At 33.5% G+C, this 23,836-nt stretch overlaps 4 protein-coding genes and 1 non-coding gene across 7 annotated transcripts; all 5 read left to right on the top strand.

Annotated features, from left to right (window-relative positions):
* Positions 1–357: 357 nt before the first annotated feature.
* Positions 358–5,935, top strand: ubc-26 (Ubiquitin-conjugating enzyme E2 J2). Of its 2 annotated transcripts, NM_001383804.2 has the most exons (5): positions 372–442; positions 1,198–1,384; positions 3,610–3,920; positions 5,036–5,731; positions 5,778–5,871. In NM_001383804.2, the coding sequence occupies exons 1-4, from the start codon at positions 378–380 to the stop codon at positions 5,061–5,063; spliced, it is 591 nt and encodes a 196-aa protein (NP_001370987.1). In that variant the 5' UTR covers positions 372–377; the 3' UTR covers positions 5,064–5,731; positions 5,778–5,871. The 2 variants fall into 2 exon arrangements, with proteins under 2 accessions (NP_001348718.1, NP_001370987.1); NM_001361850.2 differs by having other exon boundaries at positions 358–442; positions 4,956–5,935.
* Y110A2AL.20 lies at positions 5,240–5,339 on the top strand. Its single transcript, NR_101670.1, has one exon. It is a non-coding gene; the product is annotated as a small nucleolar RNA Y110A2AL.20 (small nucleolar RNA).
* Positions 5,936–6,310: 375 nt separating the features above from the next.
* On the top strand, positions 6,311–11,590 carry sqv-2 (Beta-1,3-galactosyltransferase sqv-2). Its single transcript, NM_061993.9, has 4 exons — positions 6,311–6,446; positions 7,370–7,716; positions 9,180–9,622; positions 11,403–11,590. The coding sequence occupies exons 1-4, from the start codon at positions 6,326–6,328 to the stop codon at positions 11,482–11,484; spliced, it is 993 nt and encodes a 330-aa protein (NP_494394.1). The 5' UTR covers positions 6,311–6,325; the 3' UTR covers positions 11,485–11,590.
* Positions 11,591–11,698: 108 nt separating this feature from the next.
* pinn-1 (Peptidyl-prolyl cis-trans isomerase) lies at positions 11,699–15,192 on the top strand. Its single transcript, NM_061992.6, has 5 exons — positions 11,699–11,755; positions 11,803–11,876; positions 11,985–12,111; positions 13,342–13,448; positions 14,192–15,192. The coding sequence occupies exons 1-5, from the start codon at positions 11,701–11,703 to the stop codon at positions 14,312–14,314; spliced, it is 486 nt and encodes a 161-aa protein (NP_494393.2). The 5' UTR covers positions 11,699–11,700; the 3' UTR covers positions 14,315–15,192.
* A 603-nt stretch (positions 15,193–15,795) lies between these two features.
* pigw-1 (Phosphatidylinositol-glycan biosynthesis class W protein) lies at positions 15,796–23,287 on the top strand (the record flags this gene model as incomplete). 2 transcript variants are annotated; one of them, NM_001027236.3, is made up of 6 exons in its annotated part: positions 15,796–15,982; positions 17,576–18,025; positions 19,048–19,201; positions 19,566–19,801; positions 19,869–20,010; positions 21,460–23,287. In NM_001027236.3, 6 exons carry the CDS (start codon positions 15,810–15,812, stop codon positions 21,793–21,795), a joined length of 1,491 nt encoding a protein of 496 aa, NP_001022407.2. The 2 variants fall into 2 exon arrangements, with proteins under 2 accessions (NP_001022407.2, NP_001367965.1); NM_001381355.1 differs by lacking the exons at positions 15,796–15,982; positions 17,576–18,025 and having other exon boundaries at positions 19,187–19,201; positions 21,460–21,795.
* Between the last annotated feature and the right edge of the window lie 549 nt (positions 23,288–23,836).

Here is a 23,836-nt window from a genome sequence, read left to right as displayed (position 1 = left end):
CCGAAAAATCAATAATTTATTCAATTTTAACCCCCCAAAACTTATCAAAAACTCGTCGATCTTTGACATTTCCCCACCGATTTCCGTGACATTTAGACGGAATTTTAATTTTATTTTTTTAAAATCAATTTCCCGAAAAACTGACCGTTCCCTATCGATTTTTCAATCATTTCTCGTTTCTTCCACTCCAATTTCGGTAATTTTTCCTCTTTTTTTCGCGATATTTTCCCCGATTTTCCCCCCGAATAAAATGCATTGGGCTCCATTATTATCGATTTTTTTAACGATTTTCGCTGGTTTTTTACCAATTTTTATCAATTTTTTTGGTGTAATTTTCAGACTAATTTCATGTTTCAGCACACACACACACACACACAATGACGTCGGGAGTATCTACAGTTGCACTTCAGAGGCTTAAAAAGGACTATCAGAGATTGTTGAAGTGAGTTTGGGGCCTAAAGTTGGCTTGAAATGCGCCGAAAATTGAGAAAATTGGCCCAAAAATGAAGAAATTCGGTGTAAATTTGGTAAAATCGCAGAAATTCTGAGAAAAACGGCTTGAAATGCTTGAAATGTAAGAATTTTGGACTAGAAACCTCAAGTTTTGGGCTTGAATCTCTATTTTCCAGGCTCAGAAGCCCGTTTTTGGACTAAAAAACTCAATTTCCGGGCTTTCAGCCTTAATTTTCGGACTAAAAACCTCAATTTTCGGGCTAAAAACTTCATTTTTCGGACTTGAAACCCTATTTTTCAGGCTAACAGGCCTGTTTTTTTTAGGCTAGACAGCCTATTTTCGGACTAAAAACCTCAATTATCGGCCTGAAAAGCCCACATTTTGGAGTAACAAAAAGTTTTTGGACTAAAATCCTCAATTTTGCTCTAGAAAACCATGTTTTTCATGCTAAAAAGCCTATTTTCAGGCTTCACAGCCTATTTTTCGGACTAAAAACTTCAATTTTTGGTATTGAAATCTCATTTTTTGGCTTATAAATGTCAATTTTTGGCCTGAAAACCTCAATTTTCAGGTTTTAAACCCTCAATTTGTGGCCTAAAACCCTTAATTTTTGGACTAAAACCCCTATTTTTCAGGCTAAAAACCTGAACTTTTATACTAAAACACTCAATTTCTAGCCTAAAAAGCCCAAATTTTGGACTAAAAATTTCAATTTTTGGCCTAAAAAGCCTAATTTTTTGCAGAGAACCCGTTCCATTCATGAAAGCTGCACCACTGGAGACGAATATTCTCGAATGGCGATATATTATCATTGGAGCGCCAAAAACACCGTACGAAGGTGGAATTTATATGGGAAAATTGCTTTTTCCCAAAGATTTTCCATTCAAACCGCCCGCAATTCTTATGCTAACACCGAATGGCAGATTTCAGGTGAATTTTGGCCAAAAAATTGAGCTATTTTCCGGCAAATTGGAGCAAAATTGAGCTTGACAAACACAAAAAGCTCGAAATTTTGGTTTTTTGGATCCAAAAGAAAATCTCAATTTTAGGACTACAAATCTCAATTTTTGGACTAAAAACCTCAATTTTAGGACTACAAATCTCAATTTTTGGACTAAAAAATCTCAATTTTAGGACTATAAACCTCAATTTTTGGACTAAAAGCCTCAATTTTAGGACTATAAACCTCAATTTTAGGACTATAAACCTCAAATTTTGGGGACTACAAATCTCAATTTTCGGACTAAAAATCACAATTTTAGGCCTAAAAATCACAATTTTAGGACTATAAACCTCAATTTTAGGACTAAAAGCCTCAATTTATGGACTAAAAACCTAAATTTTTGTGGTCTACAAAACTCAATTTTTGGACTAAAAATCTCAATTTTTGGACTAAAAGCCTCAATTTTTGGACTAAAAGCCTCAATTTTAGGACTATAAATCTCAATTTTAGGACTATAAATCTCAATTTTAGGACTAAAAATCTCAATTTTTGGACTAAAAGCCTCAATTTTTGGACTAAAAGCCTCAATTTTAGGACTATAAATCTCAATTTTTGGACTAAAAATCACAATTTTAGGACTACAAACCTCAATTTTTGGACTAAAAACCTCAATTTATGGACTAAAAATCACAATTTTAGGACTACAAACCTCAATTTTTGGACTAAAAACCTCGATTTTAGGACTATAAATCTCAATTTTTGGACTAAAAATCTCAATTTTTGGACTAAAAGCCTCAATTTTTGGACTATAAACCTCAATTTTTGGACTAAAAGCCTCAATTTTAGGACTATAAATCTCAATTTTAGGACTATAAACCTCAATTTTTGGGGACTACAAATCTCAATTTTTGGACTAAAAATCTCAATTTTTGGACTAAAAGCCTCAATTTTAGGACTATAAATCTCAATTTTAGGACTATAAACCTCAATTTTTGGGGACTACAAATCTCAATTTTTGGACTAAAAATCACAATTTTAGGACTACAAATCTCAATTTTTGGACTAAAAATCTCAATTTTTGGACTAAAAGCCTCAATTTTAGGACTAAAAATCTCAATTTTTGGACTAAAAATCACAATTTTTGGACTAAAAATCTCAATTTTTGGACTAAAAACCTCGATTTTAGGACTATAAATCTCAATTTTTGGACTAAAAGCCTCAATTTTAGGACTAAAAATCACAATTTTTGGACTAAAAATCTCAATTTTTGGACTAAAAATCACAATTTTTGGACTAAAAACCTCAATTTTTGGACTAAAAGCCTCAATTTTAGGACTACAAATCTCAATTTTTGGACTAAAAATCACAATTTTTGGACTAAAAATCTCAATTTTTGGACTAAAAGCCTCAATTTTAGGACTAAAAATCTCAATTTTAGGACTATAAACCTCAATTTTAGGCCTAAAAGCCTCAATTTATGGACTAAAAATCTCAATTTTTGGACTATAAACCTCAATTTTTGGACTAAAAGCCTCAATTTTAGGACTATAAATCTCAATTTTAGGACTATAAACCTCAATTTTTGGGGACTACAAATCTCAATTTTTGGACTAAAAATCTCAATTTTTGGACTAAAAGCCTCAATTTTAGGACTATAAATCTCAATTTTAGGACTATAAACCTCAATTTTTGGGGACTACAAATCTCAATTTTTGGACTAAAAATCACAATTTTAGGACTACAAATCTCAATTTTTGGACTAAAAATCTCAATTTTTGGACTAAAAGCCTCAATTTTAGGACTAAAAATCTCAATTTTTGGACTAAAAATCACAATTTTTGGACTAAAAATCTCAATTTTTGGACTAAAAACCTCGATTTTAGGACTATAAATCTCAATTTTTGGACTAAAAGCCTCAATTTTAGGACTAAAAATTACAATTTTTGGACTAAAAATCTCAATTTTTGGACTAAAAATCACAATTTTTGGACTAAAAACCTCAATTTATGGACTAAAAATCACAATTTTAGGACTACAAATCTCAATTTTTGGACTAAAAATCACAATTTTTGGACTAAAAATCTCAATTTTTGGACTAAAAGCCTCAATTTTAGGACTAAAAATCTCAATTTTTGGACTAAAAATCACAATTTTTGGACTAAAAACCTCAATTTTCAAGCTTAAAACCACCCAAAGTTTGCATTTTTTGCAGACAAACACCCGCCTGTGCCTGTCAATCTCTGATTATCACCCCGACACATGGAATCCTGCGTGGACTGTCTCAACAATTATCACCGGTCTCATGTCATTTATGAATGATAATCAACCGACACTGGGCTCTCTTGTGACGTCAGAATCTGAACGAAAATTGCTCGCCAAGAAGTCAAAGCAGTGGAATTTGAAGGACAAATCGTTTTGTGCCCTGTTTCCCGAAGAAGCCGATCAAATTCGTGAAGAAATGGAAAAAATGAATCAGCAAGAGTTGGATAGTATCCGTGAAGAGGAGACTGCTATCAAGAATCGGTATGGCCTGAAGAAGCACGGAAAAAGCCCGGAAATTTGGGCTTTTTAGGCAGAAAAAGCGGAAAAATTGGAAAAATCGGCTGAAAATTGGATTTTTGGCTTAATTTGGACTATTTAAGGCTTAAATTGAATCCCTTTTAGGCTTAAATTGGACCATTTTAGGCTTAAATTGAATCCCTTTTAGGCTTCAATTTGACCCTTTTACGCTGGAATTTGGACCATTTTCGACTGAAATTGGGCCATTTTAGGCTTAAATTGGACCATATCAGGCTGAAATTGTACCATTTTAAGCTTAAATTGGACCCCTGCTAGGCTTAAATAGGACCATTTTAGGCTTGAATTGGACCCCTGCTAGTATTAAATTGGACCCCTGTTAGGCTTAAATTGGACCATTTTAAGCTGAAATAGGACCGTTTTAGGCTTAATTTGGACTATTTTAGCCTTAAATTGAATCCCTTGTAGGCTTCAATTTGACCCTTTTTAGGCTTAAATTGGACCATTTTAGGCTTAAATTGGACCCCTGCTAGGCTTAAATTGGACCCCTGCTAGGCTTAAATTGGACCATTTTAAGCTGAAATAGGACCATTTTAGGCTTTAATTGGACCATTTTAAGCTGAATTTGGACCCTTTTTAGGCTTAAATTGGACCATTTTAAGCCTAATTTTCAGTTTTCTGAAAGTTTAAATTTTTAGTCTGAAAATGGCCTAAATTTGGCCATTTCAAGCCTAATTTTTGGATTTTTAAAGCTTTTTAACTCAAAATTTGGAAAAATGAGCCAAATTTTCGTATTTTTCGGAATTTTTTCCAAATTTTCTAGTGGTTTTTCGATGTTTTAGCTCAAAATCCATGAAAATGAGCCCAATTTTCGAATTTTTCGGAATTTTTAGCCCAAATTTGTAAAAAATGAGCCAAATTTTTGGCTTTTTCATAATTTTTTCGATTTTTTAGGCTCAAAATCTATGAAAATGAGCCAAAATTTTCCTCTAATTTTCTACAGTATCCCTACAGTAATCTCTCTCTCAATTCAATTTATAGACGCAGAGGCGATGCATCGCGCGGTGGCGTCGGAGTTCCCCGACTCTCTTCATTTTTATCGAATATGATGATGATTGCAGGCGTGGCGGTACTTGCATTTGCAGTTAGATACGTGGTACTGGCGGCCGCCGAATTTGAAAAACAACGGAGATAATGAGAAATTTATTTTTGATTTTTTGTAGATTTTTTGGTGAAAATGAGCCGTTTTAGTCCAAAAATGGCCAATTTTGGACCATTTTAAGCCAAAATTTGGGATTTTTCTGGAAAATTTCAAGCTTTTTGTGATTTTTTGAAGGTTTTAGGCTTAAAAATGGTCGAATTTTTAGATTTTTTTCATATTTTGGAATTTTCCAGCTTTTTGACATTTTTGGCTTAAAATAGGCCAATTTTCGATTTAAGCCCTAAAATCTTGTATTTTTTAAGCCAAAAATTTGGGCTTTTTCTGGAAAATTTTTTCGAATTTTTTCGCTCAAATTCCTTAAAAACCGAGTAATTTTAGGCTGAAAAAGCCGAAAATTCAGGTTCAAGGCTAAAATAGGCCGATTTTTCATCACAAAAATGCTCAAAAATCGCGCAATTTTTCTCAAAATTTCAAATTTCCCGCGCGCGCCCGTATTTCCACGTGTCTATCCGGCTTTTGCCAAGTTTTTTAACCGATATATGTAATTCTCGTATGTGTGCTCGTGTGTGTGTATTTTCCATTGATTTCCTCTTCTCTTGTACTTGTCGACTTTTTTCGTCCGCCGCCCACGCAAAAATTGACTTTTTCCATACCTGTAGGTCCGGCTCCGCCCCTTTCTTGGTCATTTTTCCGAATTTTAGGCTCCACACACATGGCCCCGCCCCGATTTGAAGGAAAACTGAACTTTTTTTTTTTAATTTCTTCCTTTTGAAAAAATAAAAAATTTTGCCTCCTGTGATATTTTTTTTTTATTTTTCCCTTTTTGTGGATTTTTTGGAATAAATTTGAATTTTTAAACGATTTTTCCAGATAATTTTTTGAATTTTTTGATTTTTTTTCCAAGTTTCAGTGAGCTTTTGAATATTTTTTTTTTGGATATTTTCCAATAATTTACAGGTTTTTGAATTTCCCGCCAATTTCGCTGCGAGACCCTAAATTTTCGAAATTTTTTGTTATATTTGAATACAGCTTACCAAGAGCTTCAATTTGAATATAAACATGACAAGGTTCGGAGAAGTTTGAAATTTATGTGGGTCTCTCGGCGAGCTGAGTTTAAAAATTAAAAAATTTAGAGAAAAAAAGAGTCCCAACGCGAAAAAATTCCAAAAACTATGGGATCTCGTGGCGGGTTTTTTCCAATTTTTCACTACTGAAATGTTGTTTTTTTTTTCAGCCAAATGCTGCCGGAATGAGATTCTACCGAACATATTTGCTCGTAGCTGGCGCTTTTTGCTCATTGTGCACACTTGCAGTAATATTCAATTGTGGATGGGATGATTCACCGCCAGCAACACCTTCAGCCATCAATGGTTCGGAGCAATTTTAAGCGGAAAAATTTGAAAAAATCCTCGAAATTTCGGAAAAAACTTTGAATTTTGAATTTTTAGCTCGAAAATTGCCATTTTTAGCCATTTTCGGAGATTTTGACCCAAAAATTTGAATTTTTCCATTAAAAAACCCGAAATTCCCGAGAATTATCAGTAGAGCGCAGTTTCATTTTTCGAAAAATTCAAATTTTTTGAATTTTCAAATAATGCGCCGCGCTCTACTGATATTTTTTCTAAAAATTTCAAATTTTTTAGAAGCAGAGTGCACTTGCATTATTCGAAAATTTAGAAAAATATAAAATTTTAGTTTTTGAAAAATGCAACCGTGCTCTACTGATAATTTTTCTAAAATTTTCGAATTTTGAGCTAAATTGCATAAATTTCGTTCCGAGACCCATTTTTTCCACAAAATTCCAATTTTTTAAAGGAAAATTAACAGTAGAGTGCAGTTGCATTATTCGGAAATTTAAAAAACATGAAAATTGAATTTTTGAAGAATGCAACCGCGCTCTAATGATAACTTTTCTAAAAATTTCAAATTTTGGGCACAAAATTGTTTAAATCTCGTTTCGAGACATCAAAATTTTAGAAAAATTGTCAGTAAAGCGAATTTTGAATTTTTGAAAAATGCAGCAACCGCGCTCTACTGATAATTTTTCAAAATTTTGGAAATTCGAGCTCAAAAATTGCAAAATTTTCGTTTCGAGACTCATTTCTCCGCAAAATTTTGATTTTCAGTGATTTTTGCTCCAAATGTCAGCAGCAACTGCGCCCTATTGATAATTTTGCGAAAAATTTCGAATTTTGAGCTCAGAAATTGCTCAAATTTCGCTTCAAGACCCGATTTTTTCTCCAAATTTCCGATTTTTTTTCCAGAAAAATCGATAATTTTCCCCAATTTTCAGGCGGTGGCTCCAATGCTCCTTTAATCTCCTCTCCAACTAATCTTCCCGAAACATTTCTGTACATTTCAATTCTGACGTCACCAAACGAAACAGAACGACGTCAAAATGTCCGTGACACATGGTTCCGCCTATCAACTAAAGGACCGTCCGTTTTTATCGCAAAATTCGCCGTCGGAACGATGGGCCTCGCGGCCGAAGATCGTCGGTTGCTGGCCGAGGAAAATGAGAAATTCGGCGATTTGGCGCTTCTCGACCGCCATGAAGAGTCCTATGAGAGGCTGGCAAAGAAGACTTTGGCCTGTTTTGTACACGCTTTTGCCAATTTTAAATTCAAATTTTTCTTGAAGGTATACAACTGGAATTTGGCTGGAAATCCGCACTGCAACTTTTTCCTGACGAGGGACGAGGAAAAGTGGTTTCTAGGCCATGGCCGAGGGGCCGACAAGTTTCATCGGCCATTTATCTTGCTCTGTTTTCCGCCTGTTTTCTTTCGTTTTTCATCGATTTTTTTCGTTTTTTCTTAATAAAACTGATAAATAAATATTTTTTGCAGATGCTAAAACAATTTCCGAGTAAAAAATTATGTATTCAGTGGGCAAGCAGCGGTGAAAGTGGTCAATGTAAAATGATGGATTACGGGAATACAAAACCTAAACTTTTTCTGAAACATGATACATATGATGCTTAGATGTTGAAATTACCTGATTTTCATAACGAGACCGCTGAAAAAGTTTTGAGGTTTTCAAAATTCAAATTTTTTAGTGAAAAAGTCGAGATTTTCGCACAAAAAGTTTAATTTTGAAAATCTCAAAACTTTTTCAGCGGTCTCGTTATGAAAATCAGGTAATTTCAGCATCTAAGCATCATATGTATCATGTTTCAGAAAAAGTTTAGGTTTTGTATTCCCGTAATCCATCATTTTACATTGACCACTTTCACCGCTGCTTGCCCACTGAATACATAATTTTTTACTCGGAAATTGTTTTAGCATCTGTGCAAAAAGTATTTATTTATCAGTTTTATTAAGAAAAAACGAAAAAAAATCGATGAAAAACGAAAGAAAACAGGCGGAAAACAAAGCAAGATAAATGGCCGCTGAAACTTGTCGGCCCCTCGGCCATGGCCTAGAAACCACTTTTCCTCGTCCCTCGTGTGGAAAAAGTTGCAGTGATTTTGTAGATTTTCACGGAAAAATTCATTTATTCTTATAAAAAAACTTGAAGTTTTAGTCTAACAATTAAGATTCTCGGTCAGTTTTAGAGATAAATTACTCCAAAGTTGGGAGATTTTTGCGAAAAATCGTTAAAAATTATCAAAAATGCCATATTTTGTCAGGAAAAATGTTTATAATTTAATAAACCCGAAAAATATCGAAAATCGGCTAAATTTTTAGATTTTTCAGCACAAAAAAATGATGAGAAACTGTTGTGAAAAACGGTTTTAATCCTCAAATTTTTTTTAAATCGGCAAAATGTGAAATTTTGCCCAATTTTGTGCAAATTTTGACTCAAAAACCTCAATTTTCCTGTGGCAAATGGATGTATCTATTGAGTATTGTGATGTGCAAAACCTCGTTAATTCGCCAATAGAATTACGATATTCTCATCACAATTCCCGATGGGCTCCATTTAGTCACGTTTACGGGGAACCTCTGCCCAAATTTTCATTTTTTGGCTAAAAACATTAAATTTTTCAACAAAAAAAAAACTCCGGTAGAATTATTATTGTTATTATTTGCATTAAAATTTTCCAATTTTTCACTCTAAAACCACCGCCGATTTTCCCCCAAAATCTCCCATTTTTTCATCAGACCGACATCGACTCATTCGTCCGAATCACCCCACTAATCATAAATCTCAAACAAATTCAAGATCCAATGCTCTACTGGGGATTCCTAGATGGTCGAGCTAAACCATTCCGTAAAGGAAAATGGAAAGAACCCGAATGGAATCTGTGTGATCGTTATCTTCCATATCAACTTGGCGGTGGTTATGTGCTCTCTTATGAGCTCATTCGATTCTTGGCAATCAATGCCCAACTCTTCCGACACTATCGGAATGAAGATGTGTCGGTAGGCGCCTGGATAGGCGGCCTAGATGTTAAATATGTACATGATCCGAGATTTGATACCGAATGGAGATCCCGTGGATGTAATAATGAGTATTTAATTACTCATAAGCACACGGAGCAAGAGATGCAAGAGATGTTTGAAAATTTGAAGAAAACTGGAAAACTTTGTGCTAAAGAGTTCCAGTAAGTCAGCGGAAATGGACGAAAAATCATCGCATTTTTTGGGATTTTTGAACCAATTTTCAATAAAAATCAATTTTTAGTGCTGAAAATTGAATTTTCGCGCGAATTTTTAGGTTTTTACTGTGAAAATTGTGGGTGATTTAGAGCTTTTTTGGCCATTTTTCCGCGAAAATGCCAGATTTTAGGCTGAAAAATGAAGAAAAATCGATTAAAAACCCATTTTTCCGGGTAAAATTAGAGAAAATCGCATTTTTTTGGGATTTTTGAGAACCAATTTTTCATAATAAAAAACAATTTTTAGTGCTGAAAATCCGCATTTTGGGGGTTTAAAATGTGAAAAATCCGGATTTTTCCGAGAAAAATTTAGTATTTGAGCTAAACAGCCGAAAAACTTGCCATTTTCATGAAAATTTCACTAATTTTCCGCTAAAAATCAGAAAATTGGCAATTTTCGGGTTAAAACTCTAAAAAATCGTAATTTTTCGGGGTTTCAACGCGATTTTTCAATTAAAAATCGGTTTTTTGCGGAAAATTGGCCAAAAATTTGGAAATTTTGGATTTTTAAAATTAAAAAAAAAATTTTAAGATTTTTTAAAAATAATTTTGATTTTTTGGCCTAAAAATCAAAATTTTGGCCTTAACATTAAAGGATTTAGCCTTAAAATTTTGGATTTTTTGAATTTAAAAACAAAAAAAAATTGAATTTTTGGTTTAAAAATCGTCAAAATCGCCCGGAAAATTGGAAAATTCACTTTTTCCTAAGAAAAATCGGAAAAAATGGTCCATTTTTCGAAAAACTGAATTTTTTGACAAAATTTTTACGCCAAATTTTGGATTTTTCCACCAAAAAAAACCCATGAAATCGCTCGAAAAATTAGAAAAATCGCCTTTTTTTTCGGAAATTTTTAAGCCGATTTTGTGAAAAATGCGAAAAAATTGCCCCGGATTCGCTAATTTTTTGGGTTTTTTTAGTAAAAAAATCGTCAAAATCTCCCGGAAAATTGGACAAATCGCAATTTTCACCAATTTTCAGCCCAAAAAACCGAAATTTAGCCTAAAACTGCCAAATCGCTCGGATAATTAGAAAATTCACAAGTTTCACCAATTTTTTAAAGCTATTTTCTCAGATTTTTGCCTAAAAATTGCCAAAATCTGCTGGACAAATTAGAAAATTCGCAATTTTTACCCATTTTTGGCCATTTTCTGGGTTTTTCCGCAAAAAAACCAGATTTTTGTGTTAAAATCGGCCGGAAAATTGGAAAAATCGGATAAAAATGGTCGATTTTTACCGAAAATCGTCCAATTTTCGACATTCTTGTACAAAACCCCGAAAAATTCCAATTTTTTGCCAATTTTTCCATTTTTCGACCAAAAAACTGATTTTTCGTGCGAAAATTGCGCCAAATCACTCGAAAAATTGCAAAATTCGCATTTATAGGCCGATTTTTTAGAAAGTCGGCGAAACATTAAGCCATTTTCGAAGTTTCTCGGGAAAAAACAGCGAAAAAATCGAATTTTCGCTTGTTTTTTGCTGGATTCGTATTTAAAATGCAATTTTCATCAATTTTCCCATCGAAAAACCGGAAATAACCTGCAAAAACCCCTTTTAATCGCCAAAATTATGCGAAATTCGCGAAATTATTAATTCACCTCTTCTCCGAGAGGACTCCGTGGCCGCGACGACCGATTCTCCATAGAGCGCGCTTGCCTAAAATCGATTTCTCGGCCGCGTTAATCAATTTCCATCATTTTTCACCAATTTTTAACCAATTTCTTGCAGAAAACATCCATCCTACGTGTACGATTTCTCGAAAGCACCCAGCGAATGTTGTACAAGAGTCAACGGATCGAATATTCCATAATTTATTGCATTTTATCGCATTTTTTACTGAATACGGGCCAATTTTCCAGATTTCTACGGTTTTTCCGCGCATAATAATTGTCTTTCTCGTATAAATATTGCATTTTTCCACATTTAAACCGATTTTATTCATTTTTCCCCCCGAAAAATCGTTGATTTTTCCCAGAAATACCTATTTTTACGCAAAATCCCCAGAAAAACCCATACATTCTCACAGATGTCCGATAATTCGCTGCCAGCCGGATGGGAAAAGCGTCAGAGCCGCTCGAATGGTTGGAAATTCGCGAAATTCTGCGAAAAAAATCGATAATTTTTCCAGATCGCGTCTACTACTTCAACACGGCCACCGGCCGCAGCCAATGGGAGCGCCCAGACGAGTCGGCGTTTGGAAAAGTGAGAAAATGGCAATTTTTAGCTGATTTTTCGCTCAAAATCACTCAAAATTCGTGATTTTTCGCGTTTTTTCACCCAAAAACCCCGCAAAAATCGATATTTTTCCAGGGAAGCGAGCTAAAATCCGTCCAATGCCTTCATTTGCTCGTAAAACACGATGGAAGCCGTAATCCATCGTCTTGGCGGTCCGATCACATCACAAGATCCAAGGATGACGCGATTAACATCCTCAAAAGTGCGGATTTGCGGAATTTTCGTGAAAAATCGGATTTTTTAGCTCGAAAAACGTGTTTTTCCTGTAAAAAATGCCAAAAAAACCGGATTTTCGCCAATTTTTTATATTAAAAACCTGAAAAACCGTGCGGAAATTTAATTTTTAGCCGAAATTTTCGATTTTTCTCGAGAAAATTTCTTAAAAAAGCAAATTCTCTGATTTTTGACCAATTTTCCGCGCAAAAAACCGATTTTTAATTGAAAAATCGCGTTGAAACCCCGAAAAATTACGATTTTTTAGAGTTTTAACCCGAAAATTGCCAATTTTCTGATTTTTAGCGGAAAATTAGTGAAATTTTCATGAAAATGGCAAGTTTTTCGGCTGTTTAGCTCAAATACTAAATTTTTCTCGGAAAAATCCGGATTTTTCACATTTTAAACCCCCAAAATGCGGATTTTCAGCACTAAAAATTGTTTTTTATTATGAAAAATTGGTTCTCAAAAATCCCAAAAAAATGCGATTTTCTCTAATTTTACCCGGAAAAATGGGTTTTTAATCGATTTTTCTTCATTTTTCAGCCTAAAATCGGCATTTCAGTCAGTTTTTCACCGTTTTTGTCCGAAAAAAGCACTAAAATTGCCGTTTTTTGCTTTAAAAAAATGAAATTTTTGACTAAAAATTGTATAAAAAAAACGAGAATTTCGGGAAATTTGCGGTTTTTCGCATTTTTTCCTTAAAAATCACTTGAAAAACCGAGAAACATTTTGATTTTTCAGAGTAATGAGCCGAAAATTGCCAATTTCCTGAATTTTAGCCGCAAAAATTCCAGAAAAAATGATTTTTATCGACGTTTTCTTAATTTTCAGCCTAAAATCTGGCATTTTCGCGGAAAAATGGCCAAAAAAGCTCTAAATCACCCATTTTCACAGTAAAAACCTAAAAATTCGCGCGGAAATTCAATTTTCAGCGCTAAAAATCGATTTTCCCCGGGTTTTTGCTGAAAATTGCGGATTTTCTCACATTTAGCCGAAAAATTGGATTTCATCATCGATTTTTCTTCATTTTTGTGTCTAAAATCGGCTAAAAACTGCATTTTGCAGGTTTTTTACTAAAAAAAAAATCGAAAAATAGCTCTATTTTTCGATTTTTCGACAGAAAAAGTATATTTTCGCCGAATTTTCCAATTTTTCAATGATTTTTAAGCTAAAAAATCGGAATTTTTGGTCTAAAAATCAATATTTTTTCATTCAGATTACGAAAAGGAGCTGAAAGATGCGTCGAACATTGAGGGAAAATTCCGTGAACTCGCCAAACAATTCAGCGATTGCAGTTCGGCAAAACGTGGCGGAGATCTTGGGGTACTGTAACCGCCGGGCGGAGGAAAAGTACCGAAAAAACGCAAATTTTTGCCCTGAAAAGTTCAAATTTTGTTGAAAAATGTCGTTTTTCCTGAAATTTTTGTGTGAAAAAGCTTCAAAAATACAATTTTCCTTCGATTTTATAGCTGAAAAAAAGCCTAAAAACCTCTAAAAAGTGAAAAATGCCCAGAAAACTGTCGAATTTCGGGTGAAAAAAGCTCAAAAACGTCCGATTTTTGTCGAAAATCCATTGAAAACTGTTAAAATTATTGAAAAAGCGTCAAAAAGAGCCCCAATTTTCTTGGATTTTAATATGAAAAACCTGAAAAATCTCCGAAAGTCTGAAAAAAAATCGATTTTCACGGAAAACTTTGTTTTTTTTGTAAATTGCTATCAAAAATTCACAAAAAAATGTTCAAAAATTAAAAATATCAAAATTACCCTTAAAATGCTCCGAAAAATACAATTTTTCTTCGAATTTTATGACAAAATCACGAAAAATTGCCTGTAAAATTACCCTGAAAATCAGGGAAAAAAAATCAATTTTAATATAATATTTTAGCTATAAATTTGCGTGAAAAACTGCGAAAAAATTCATTTTTACCAATTTTTCCTCTAAAAACTTGAAAAAAGGTCAATTTTTCGCCTAAAAACCTGCAATTTCAGCTAATTTCACCTCCAAAAAATCTTCAAAAATATCGATTTTTTCACCCCAAAAAACCCAAAAACTCTAAAATTTTCAGCCATTCGAACGTCGTCAAATGCAGAAACCATTCGAAGACGCCTCATTTGCACTGGAAATTGGAGAAATGTCTGATATTGTGGATACTTCATCCGGTGTTCATCTCATCTATCGTATCAAATAAATTGCCTGGAAAAATCGATATTTTATTGTTTTTTTTCTTCAGTATTTTTACTAAAAATCGATATTTTATTGATTTTCTGACCATTTTCTTGGAAAAATCGATAATTTATTGATTTTTTTATTGAAAAATCAATTTTTAATAGAATTTTCACTGAAAAATCGATAATTTATTGATTTTTTTATTGAAAAATCGATTTTTTTAAAGAATTTTCCCTAAAAATCGATATTTTATTGATTTTTTATTGAAAAATCGATTTTTTTTTTCGGTATTTTCACTGAAAAATCGATATTTTATTGATTTTATCGAGAGTTTTCACACTAAAAAATCGATAATTTATTGATTTTTTTAATTGAAAAATCGGTTTTTATAGAATTTTCACTAAAAAATCGATATTTTATTGATTTTTTTTATTGAAAAATCGATAACTTATTGATTTTATTGAGAGTTTTCACACTAAAAAATCGATTTTTGACCATTTTCACTGAAAAATCGATAATTTATTGATTTTTTATTGAAAAATCGTTTTTTAAAAGAATTTTTACTAAAAATTCGATATTTTAATGATTTTTTTTGGACTAAAAAAATTGATTTTTTTTTTGAAATTCTCCGCGAAAAATGATAATTTATTGATTTTTTCAGTATTTTCACTAAAAAATCGATAATCTATCGATTTTTGACCATTTTCCCTAAAAAATCGATATTTTATTGATTTTTTAAATTGAAAAGTCGATAATTTATTGATTTTTCCGCTGCTATTCCTCCAGATATCTCAGTTTTTCCCCCATTTTTCGCTCTCTACTTTTTTTTTGAATTTTATTTGCAAAATGTACCTTTGATTAAATTTCCATATAGTATTTTTTTTTCGATGAAAATTTTTTTTTCATTTTTTTGTGGAATATATGGGTCTCAGCCCTAATGGAATTTTTTTTTAATTAAAAAAAAAAATTTTTTAGTGATTTTCACAGATAATAAGATATTTTTAGAAAATTTTTTGAAAAAAATATTTTTGATTTTTTCTCTGTAATTTTGAAAAAAATCGTTTTTTTTAAATAATGTTTCTGAAAAAATTGAAAAAATCTTTTAAAGAATTTTTAAATGAAAATTTGAAAAATAAAACCATTTTTTGAATTTTTTTTCTGAAAAAAAAAATTTCGAAAGTTATTTTTTTTCAAATTTTTGTCTGAAATTAATTTTAAAAATTATATTTTCATTCAGTTTGGAATAAAGTTCGATAAAAATACTTTTAAAAATTATGAATTTTCAGAAAAAACTGGCAGAAAATGTCTGAAAAAATTAGGTTTTTTTCAGAATTGTTTTTAATTAAAAAAAAAGGTATTTAACAGATTTTTGTTATTTTTTGAATAAAATTTGCTGAAAACTGCCTAAAATTTAAGGAATTTCAGTTTAAAAAACACTCAAAAAAAAAATTTTTTTTTTCAAAAAAAAATTTTTATCCTCTCAAATTTCAACATTTTTTCCAGAGACACACATTTAAATGAGCCAAGCCGATGTCGGAGCAACAACTGAGCACAGTTCATTCGTTGGAACACTGACAGGATGTGCTCAACGGGAGCTCTTTTTGACGTTCCTCATCACAATGTTGGGACTTTTTATACGGAATCTAACGTTGCCGTGGATTTTCTTAGGACGACGATATGATACCGGAAGGTGCGGGGCCGAATTTTGAGCCGCGAGGAAATTTGGAATTTTGAAAACAATTTTTTTTTTAATTTTTGGAAAAAAAAATTTTTTCCAAATTTTCCAAAAAAAAATTATTTTTGAAAATTCTGTTTTTTTACCCAATTTCAAAGAATAATTAAACAGCTTACAATTTTTTGATACTAAAATTTGAAAAAAAAACGCCTTATTTTTAAACAAAAAAGTTGTAAAAAAAATTCAAAAAAAAAAAACAAATTTCGGATTTTTTTTTTTGGATTTTTTCTGTATTTTTAGCTAATATCATATAGTTTTAAGTATGCTGAAATTAAATTTGTTTAGACTAAAATTTGGAAAAATTTTTTTTGAAATTACTCTGAAATTTTCCAAAAAAAAGAGAAATTTCAAAAAAGAAATTTCAAAAAATGCCAAAAAAAAATTCCAAAAAAAAAAAATCCAAAAAAAATCCAAAAAATTTTCCAAAAAAATTCCAAAAAAAAATCCAAAAAAATTCCAAAAAAAAAATCCAAAAACAATTCTGAAATTTTTTTTTGAAATTAAAAAACTTTTGAAAAAAAATCACAAAAACATTTTTTTTTGTGATTTTTTTTGGATTTTTCCGGTTTTTTAGCCAATTTATTATGATTTCAATATAAAAATTTCAAAAATTAAGCTTTTTAACCTAAAATTTGCACAAAAAACCCAAATTTCCAAAAAATTTTCAAAAAAAAAAATACAAATTAAATTCCAAAAAAAATCTGAAAATAATCTAAAAAAATTCCAAAAAAAGTTCTGAAATTTTTTTTTGAAATTAAAAAAAATCTGAAAAAAAATCACAAAAACATTTTTTTTTGTGATTTTTTTTGGATTTTTTCGGTTTTTAGCCAATTTATTATGATTTCAATATAAAAATTTCAAAAATTAAGCTTTTTAACCTAAAATTTGCACAAAAAACCCAAATTTCCAAAAAATTTTCAAAAAAAAAAAAACAAATTAAATTCCAAAAAAAATCTGAAAATAATCTAAAAAAATTCCAAAAAAAGTTCTGAAATTTTTTTTTGAAATTAAAAAAAATCTGAAAAAAAATCACAAAAACATTTTTTTTTGTGATTTTTTTTGGATTTTTTCGGTTTTTAGCCAATTTATTATGATTTCAATATAAAAATTTCAAAAATTAAGCTTTTTAACCTAAAATTTGCTCAAAAAAACCCAGAGATTCCGAAAAAAAATTTTTATCCTAAAGAGAACCCAAAAAAAAAAATTTTTTACTCCTGAAAAAAATTCCAAAAAATCTTTTTTTAAGTCCAAAAAATAATTTGTTTAAAAAATTTTCCCCTCTTAAATTCCCCCCAATTTTCAGATTCACCTACTGGCTAAAATTCCTTGAAAAAAAATTCCAAACAGTTTCCAAAAAAATTCAAAAAAGTTCCAAAAAAAAAATGTTTTTTTTTTGGATTTTTCTGAATTTTTAGCCAATAACCTATAGTTTTAAATTCCAAAAAAATTCCAAAAAAAATTTCGAAAACAATTTTTTTTAGTCCAAAAAATTTTTTTTTTTAATTCCAAAAAACTTTTTTTCCCTCAAATTCCCTCCCAATTTTGCAGATTCACCTACTGGCTAAAATTCGTTGCCGACGTCATATTCCTCTGCGTTCCATCCCTTCTCGCAATGACAGTGCTCAACGAGCACCTCATCCTCCTCTCCACCATAATGATCATCATCTCTGCAGTTTTGCTCATTTTTGTGCTCTTCGAAGCCGCCGAGCAACACCACAACCACCATCAGCTCTCCGTGATTCTTCGACAATCGTGGAGTCGATTCGTCGAAGAACAGCATAAACCCACGCAATTTGTCACCTATTTCCGGTCCCTTACCATGATTTTGGTCACTCTCGCCATTTTGGCTGTGGATTTTCCGATTTTTCCGAGAAAATACGCAAAAACCGAGAAATTCGGACATTCGATGATGGATGTCGGAGTGGCGGCTTTCCTGTTTCAGGCGGCGCTAGGCAGCCGAATGGCAAAGTCGCCGAGCTCCGGACGACAACTTTCACAGTGAGCAATCCGCGAAAAAAAATCACGTTTTTTTGGCTAAATGTGCTCAAAAAGCGGTTGAAAAGCCAAAAAATCTGAAATTTTTGGTCGAAAAATGGCTAAAAAGCGACGAAAATAACCCAGTGAACAATTGAACAATTTGGGCTGTCGATTTCCGTTAATTGAGTTTTGGCTCAAAAATTGGCTTAAAAATCCATTTTTAAAAGGCTTTTTTATGTAAAAATCGATAAGAAAGCCTGAAAATCCGAAATTTTTGGCCGAAAAACTGCCTAAAACGTCGAAAATCACCCCCGAGCAATTTTTGTTGCCGATTTTTGCTCAAAGCGTATAAAATTGAGTTTTGGCTCAAAAAATGGCTTAAAAATACAGTTTTCAGCCCATTTTTACCTAAAAATCGATAAGAAACGCCAAAATTTCAAAATTATTGGCTTAAAACGGTCTAAAAAGGTCGAAAATCACCCCATGAGCAATTTATGCTGTCGATTTTTGCTCAAAGCGTAGAAAATTTTAATTGAGTTTAGGCTCAAAATTTGGCGAAAAAATCCAGTTTCTTAGGCCAAATATGCTCAAAAAGCGGTTGAAAAGCCAAAAATCCAGAATTTTTGCTCGAAAAATGGCTAAAAACGCCGAAAAACCACCCAGAGAGCAATTTGTGTTGTAGATTTTTGCTCAAATCGTAGAAAATTGAATTTTGGCGCAAAATTGGCGAAAAACCCAAATTTTAGGCCATTTTTACCTAAAAATCGACGAGGAAGGTCAAAATTTCAGCATTTTTTACCGAAAAATAGCTAAAAACGCAGAAAAACCACCCGCCGAGCCATTTTTGGTGTCGATTTCTAATCAAAAAACTCAAAAATTAGCGGAAAAATCCAATTTTTAGGCCATTTTTACCTAAAAATCGACGAGAAAGTTGGAAAATTCAAAATTTTTGGCTTAAAAACGGGCTAAAAACGCCAAAAATCACCCACCCCGTGAGCAATTTTCGTTGTCGATTTCCCACAAAAAAAAAATCAAATTTCCAGCCATTCCCCCCGCCCGTGGTACCTCAGCTCCACATTTCTTCTATTTGCTCTCGGAGCCGGCCGTGCTGTGCTCCTCGAAGTGATTGGCTATCCGCAACACGTCACCGAATATGGCGTTCATTGGAACTTTTTCTTCACGATGGCCGCTATCAGGGTACGATGGCCGAGTTTTTTTTGGAAAACTAGGCCACTGGAAATTAGTGCCAATCGACGCAGAATTCAATTCTGATCATTTTTGCAATTGGAAGATTTTTGATAGCTCTCCCCGCTGCAGAGATACACTGATTTGAAGCTGAGAGGTGAGAGAGTGTGTGAGGAGGGGAGACGCGGCGGCGCGCACCCCTGCTGCGTCTCCCCTCCCCATACACTCTCTCGCCGCGAAACTTTGATCGCGTGTATCTCTGCAATGGGGAGAGCTATCAAAAAACTTCAAAAAGCAGAAAGGATCAGAATTAGATTCTGCATCCATTGGGACTACAATCTGGAATTTTTAGATTTTTTTCAAATTTTTCTTCCAGATCCTGTCCTCCTCAATTCTGCCACGCTGCTACCCTCTCGTTCTCTCTGTGATCTTTGGAATTTGCCATCAAACAATGCTCAAATCCACGGGGCTCCAGGCATGGATCCTTGACGAGTCGGCGAATCGCCGCGAGAATCTGATCACCGCCAACGCGGAGGGTCTGACGTCACTCATGGGATATTTGACGATATTCTACGCGAGTTTGGCCATCGGAGAGTTTATGGCGAAGACTAGGTGATTTGAATTCCCGCCAAAACGAAAAAATTCAAATTTTCACAAAAAAAAAAAATTTTTTTTTCAGCATCCGCATCAAATCGTGGATCCGCCGATGCTTCCAGCTCTTCGCACTCTCGCTGATCCTATTTTTTATTCAAATTGCCGCCGAAAAATGCGTTGACCCACCGTGTCGACGTGTGGTTAATGCCACGTATATCTTTTCACAGGTAGATCAATTTGTTAATTCCTCGCGCGCGCGGAAGAACGGAGTGTCGTTGCGAGCGATTTTCGGCGTTGATTCCCACTTTTTTGCCGAAAAATCCGAAAAAATAAAAAAAAAATTTCGGTGGCCGAGTTTTTCTCTTTCACGGCCACGAGAAAAAAAGAAACATTTCTAGAATAATCACATTTTTTAACGATTTTATGAAGCTAAATATTTTTTTTTTTACGAAAAATTCGGCCACCAAAATTTTTTTCGGTGAAGTTTTTTTTTTTTTTGCACGGCCACGGGAAAAAAGTTTCTGATTTTTTCCTAAAAATTCGGCCACCAAAGTTATTTTGCGGCCACGAAAAAAATTTCGTAAATGTTCGGCAAAAAATAGAATTTTACATGGCACTGACAATGAGAAAACTCGGCCACCAGCAAAATTTGCAAATTTTCAACAAAAAAAATGGTGGCCGAGTTTTCCCTTTGGCGGCCGCGTTGAAAAAAATATTTCTTAAAAAGTCTAATTTTCCCACTTTTCCATCAATTTTTCGGGCGAAAAAGTTGAAAATCGCCAATTTTCGATACGGAAGAACGGAGCATCGTTGTGAGCAAGCAATTTTCGGCGTCGATTTCTTTCTGAACTAAAATAAGTTAGAAAAAGTCGATTTTTAGGCCAAAAATTGAAATTTTCAAGTGATTTTTACGAAAAAAAAATTAAAAAACGAAAAATTGTCCAAAATTCGATTTTTAGGCCAATTTTTAGTCCAAAATTCAAATTTTTTGGGCTAAAAATGGGCTAAAAAGCCAAAAATCACCCCCCGAGAGCAATTTTCGATGTCAAATTTGTTTCCAACGACGCTCCGTTTGTACGGAAGAACGGAGCATCGTTGTGTGAGCACTTTTTGATGTAAAATTTTTTTTGGTGGCCGAGTTTTTTCTTTCACGGCCACGAAAAAATTTTATAGAAAAATAACTTTTTTGCCGATTTTTTTAAGCTTAATATTTTTGAAAATTTTTACAAATAAGTCGGCCACCAAAATTTTTATCGGTGGCCGAGATTTTTTTTCTTTGCACGGCCACGCAAAAACGTTTCTGATTTTTTTCCCAAAAATTGATAAAAACGAAAAACGCGAAAAAAAAAAAAAAAAACTCGGCCACCAAAATTTTTTTTTGGTGGCCGAGTTTTCAGTTTCACGGCCACGAGATAAATTTCTTAAAAAATCACTTTTTCAACGATTTAAAAAAAATTCGAAAAAGCGTGGCCGCCAAAAAAACTCGGCCGCCAAACATTTTTTGGTGGCCGAATTTCTAATTTTCTCAGCGAAAAAATTGCAAATCGAGCAATGTTCAATGTCTAATTAATTTACAACGACACTCCGCTTATAACAAGCTCCGCCCACACACCCGGAATAACGGAGCATCGTTGTGAGAGCACTTTTTGATGTAAAATTCCTTCTTCTTCTTTCAGTTAACCCTCATGACCTTCGCCACCGGAGTCTGCCTATCAATCCAAATGTTCAATACAGTCGCCTGGTGTTCCAGTTTCCCGCAGTTCTCAAATGGCGAAGATCCGTATTCCGTGGTGTCTCCGTGTCTTTCTGATTCTATAAATCGCCACTCACTGCTCTTTTTCCTCGTCTCAAATGTGCTCACAGGCCTTGTCAACCTCTCGGTTGATGCTCATCGCCAGCCTCCGCACATTGCCTTCCCCATTCTCTTGGCATATGTCACTGTGTGCACCGGTCTCATGCACTTTTTAGAATACCGGAAAATTAAATTTGCGACGAGACCCCACGCCGAGTAGAATTTCTGAAATTTTAGAGAATTTTTTTGCTTTTTCGCCGAAAAAATGATGGAAAATGCATAATTTGTACCATTTTTTTTGTTGAAATATTGCAAATTTTGTTGATGGCCGAGTTTTCAAATTGACGGCCATGTGAAATTTAAATTTTGCCTAAAATGTTTTACGTGGCCGCCGAAATGAAAACTCGGCCACCAATAAATTTTTGGTGGCCGAGTTTTTTCTCTCCGCAAAAAAAAGCTAATTTCTGTTGGTGGCCGAGTTTTCTCATCGGTGGCCATGTAAAAGTCAAGTTTTTGCCAAAAAAAATTAGCAGAAAATCGAGATTTTCACGAATTTTTTACGTGGCCGCCAAAGAGAAAACTCGGCCACCAATAAATTTTTTGATGGCCGAGTTTTTTCTCGGCCTCCAAATTGAATTTTCACAATTTTTGCAGTCGATTTTTCGCAAAAAAAAGCTAATTTCTGTTGGTGGCCGAGTTTTCTCACCGGTGGCCATGTAAAAGTCAAATTTTTGCCAAAAAAAATTAGAAGAAAATCGAGATTTTCACGAATTTTTTACGTGGCCGCCAAAGAGAAAACTCGGCCACCAATAAATTTTTGGTGGCCGAGTTTTTTCTCGGCCTCCAAATTGAATTTTCACAATTTTTGCCATCGATTTTCCGAAAAAAAAAAGCTAATTTTTGTTGGTGACCGAGTTTTCTCATTCGCGGGGGGCACGAAAATATCGAAATTTTTGATAAAAAATCGACTCGTGTGGCTGCCAAAAAGAAAAATCGGCCATCAAAACATTTTTGGTGGCCGAGTTTTTTCGTTTGCGGCCATGTTTTTTATTTTTAAGAATTTTTGGGAAAATCTTTGTTTTTTCCGTGGCCGTGCCAAACAAAAACTCGGCCACCAAACAATTTTTGGCGGCCGCGGCCTTTTTTTTTTGTGAAAATTTTCAAAAAAGCGATTTTTTAAAGAAAAATTTCCCATGGCCGTGAAAGAGAAACCTCGGCCACCAAAAAAAAGTTTTGGTGGCCGAGTTTTTTTTTTGGCGGCCATCAAAAAAAAATCGCAAAAAAAGTTTTCCAGTTTTTTTTTCTCTCACTTTTTTTCTGCAAAAAGCTCGATGTCCATTTTGTGGGCGTGGCCTAATACGCCCCGCCCCTTTCTTTATTTCCCCCCAAAATACGCACATTTCTAATGCATTTTAAATTTTTTTCTCGAATTTTTAATTTTTTTTCACATTCATAATATTCAGATTTCTACCTCTCTTTTTCTGTATTTTTTGCATTTTTTCTGCCACGTGGCCTAGTTTTCCCCATTTCCTCGGCCACCAAATCTTTCACTGTCTCTTGTCCCCCCCCCCTGATTTCTAGTTTTTTTTTTCACTCATTGTCTGTAATTTTTTGATCGTTTTTTTTCTGGATCTCCCGAACTTGTAAACTCTTATTTATTTGTTTTTTCGGCTCTCACAACGAAATTTTTCGAATAAATTTTATTGGATAGATGAATGGTTCTTCTGATAGATCTTAAAATTCTACACATTTTCTTAGTTGGAAACTTTTTTCTAGCTGTAAAACTCGCAAAGTTACAGAGCCTCAAAGTTTAGCGCGCGCGAGAGAGAGAGAGAGAGTGTGGGAGGGGAGAGACGCAGGCTCTCTCGCCGTCTGCGTCTAGTCGTTTCCTTATCCAGCTGTATCTCTGCGGAGGGAAGAGCTATCAAAAAACTTTCAACTGATGAAATGTGCAGAATTTTTAGCTCCTCATTTTTACTGTTGTAATTTTACCGATAATTCTAATACCTGCCAAGATACGAAGGTTCAAAGTTTTTACCGCGTTAGAGTTTTGATTTAATATTAATATTATCAGATAGGCCTTAAAATTCTACACATGGCCATAGTTGGAAATTTTTTTCTAGCTGTAAAACTCGCAAAGTTACAGAGGTTTGAAGTTTGGCGCGCGCGCGAGAGAGAGAGTGTGTGGGTTCTCTCGTCGTCTGCGTCTCCTCGTTTCCTTAATCCAGCTGTATCTCTGCTCGCGGTAGAGCTATCAAAAA

Source organism: Caenorhabditis elegans, chromosome II (genome assembly GCF_000002985.6).
Source record: "Caenorhabditis elegans chromosome II".
Classification (NCBI taxonomy): domain Eukaryota; kingdom Metazoa; phylum Nematoda; class Chromadorea; order Rhabditida; family Rhabditidae; genus Caenorhabditis; species Caenorhabditis elegans.
Note: the sequence above shows the minus strand (reverse complement) of the source record. Positions and strands in the feature narration are given on the sequence as shown.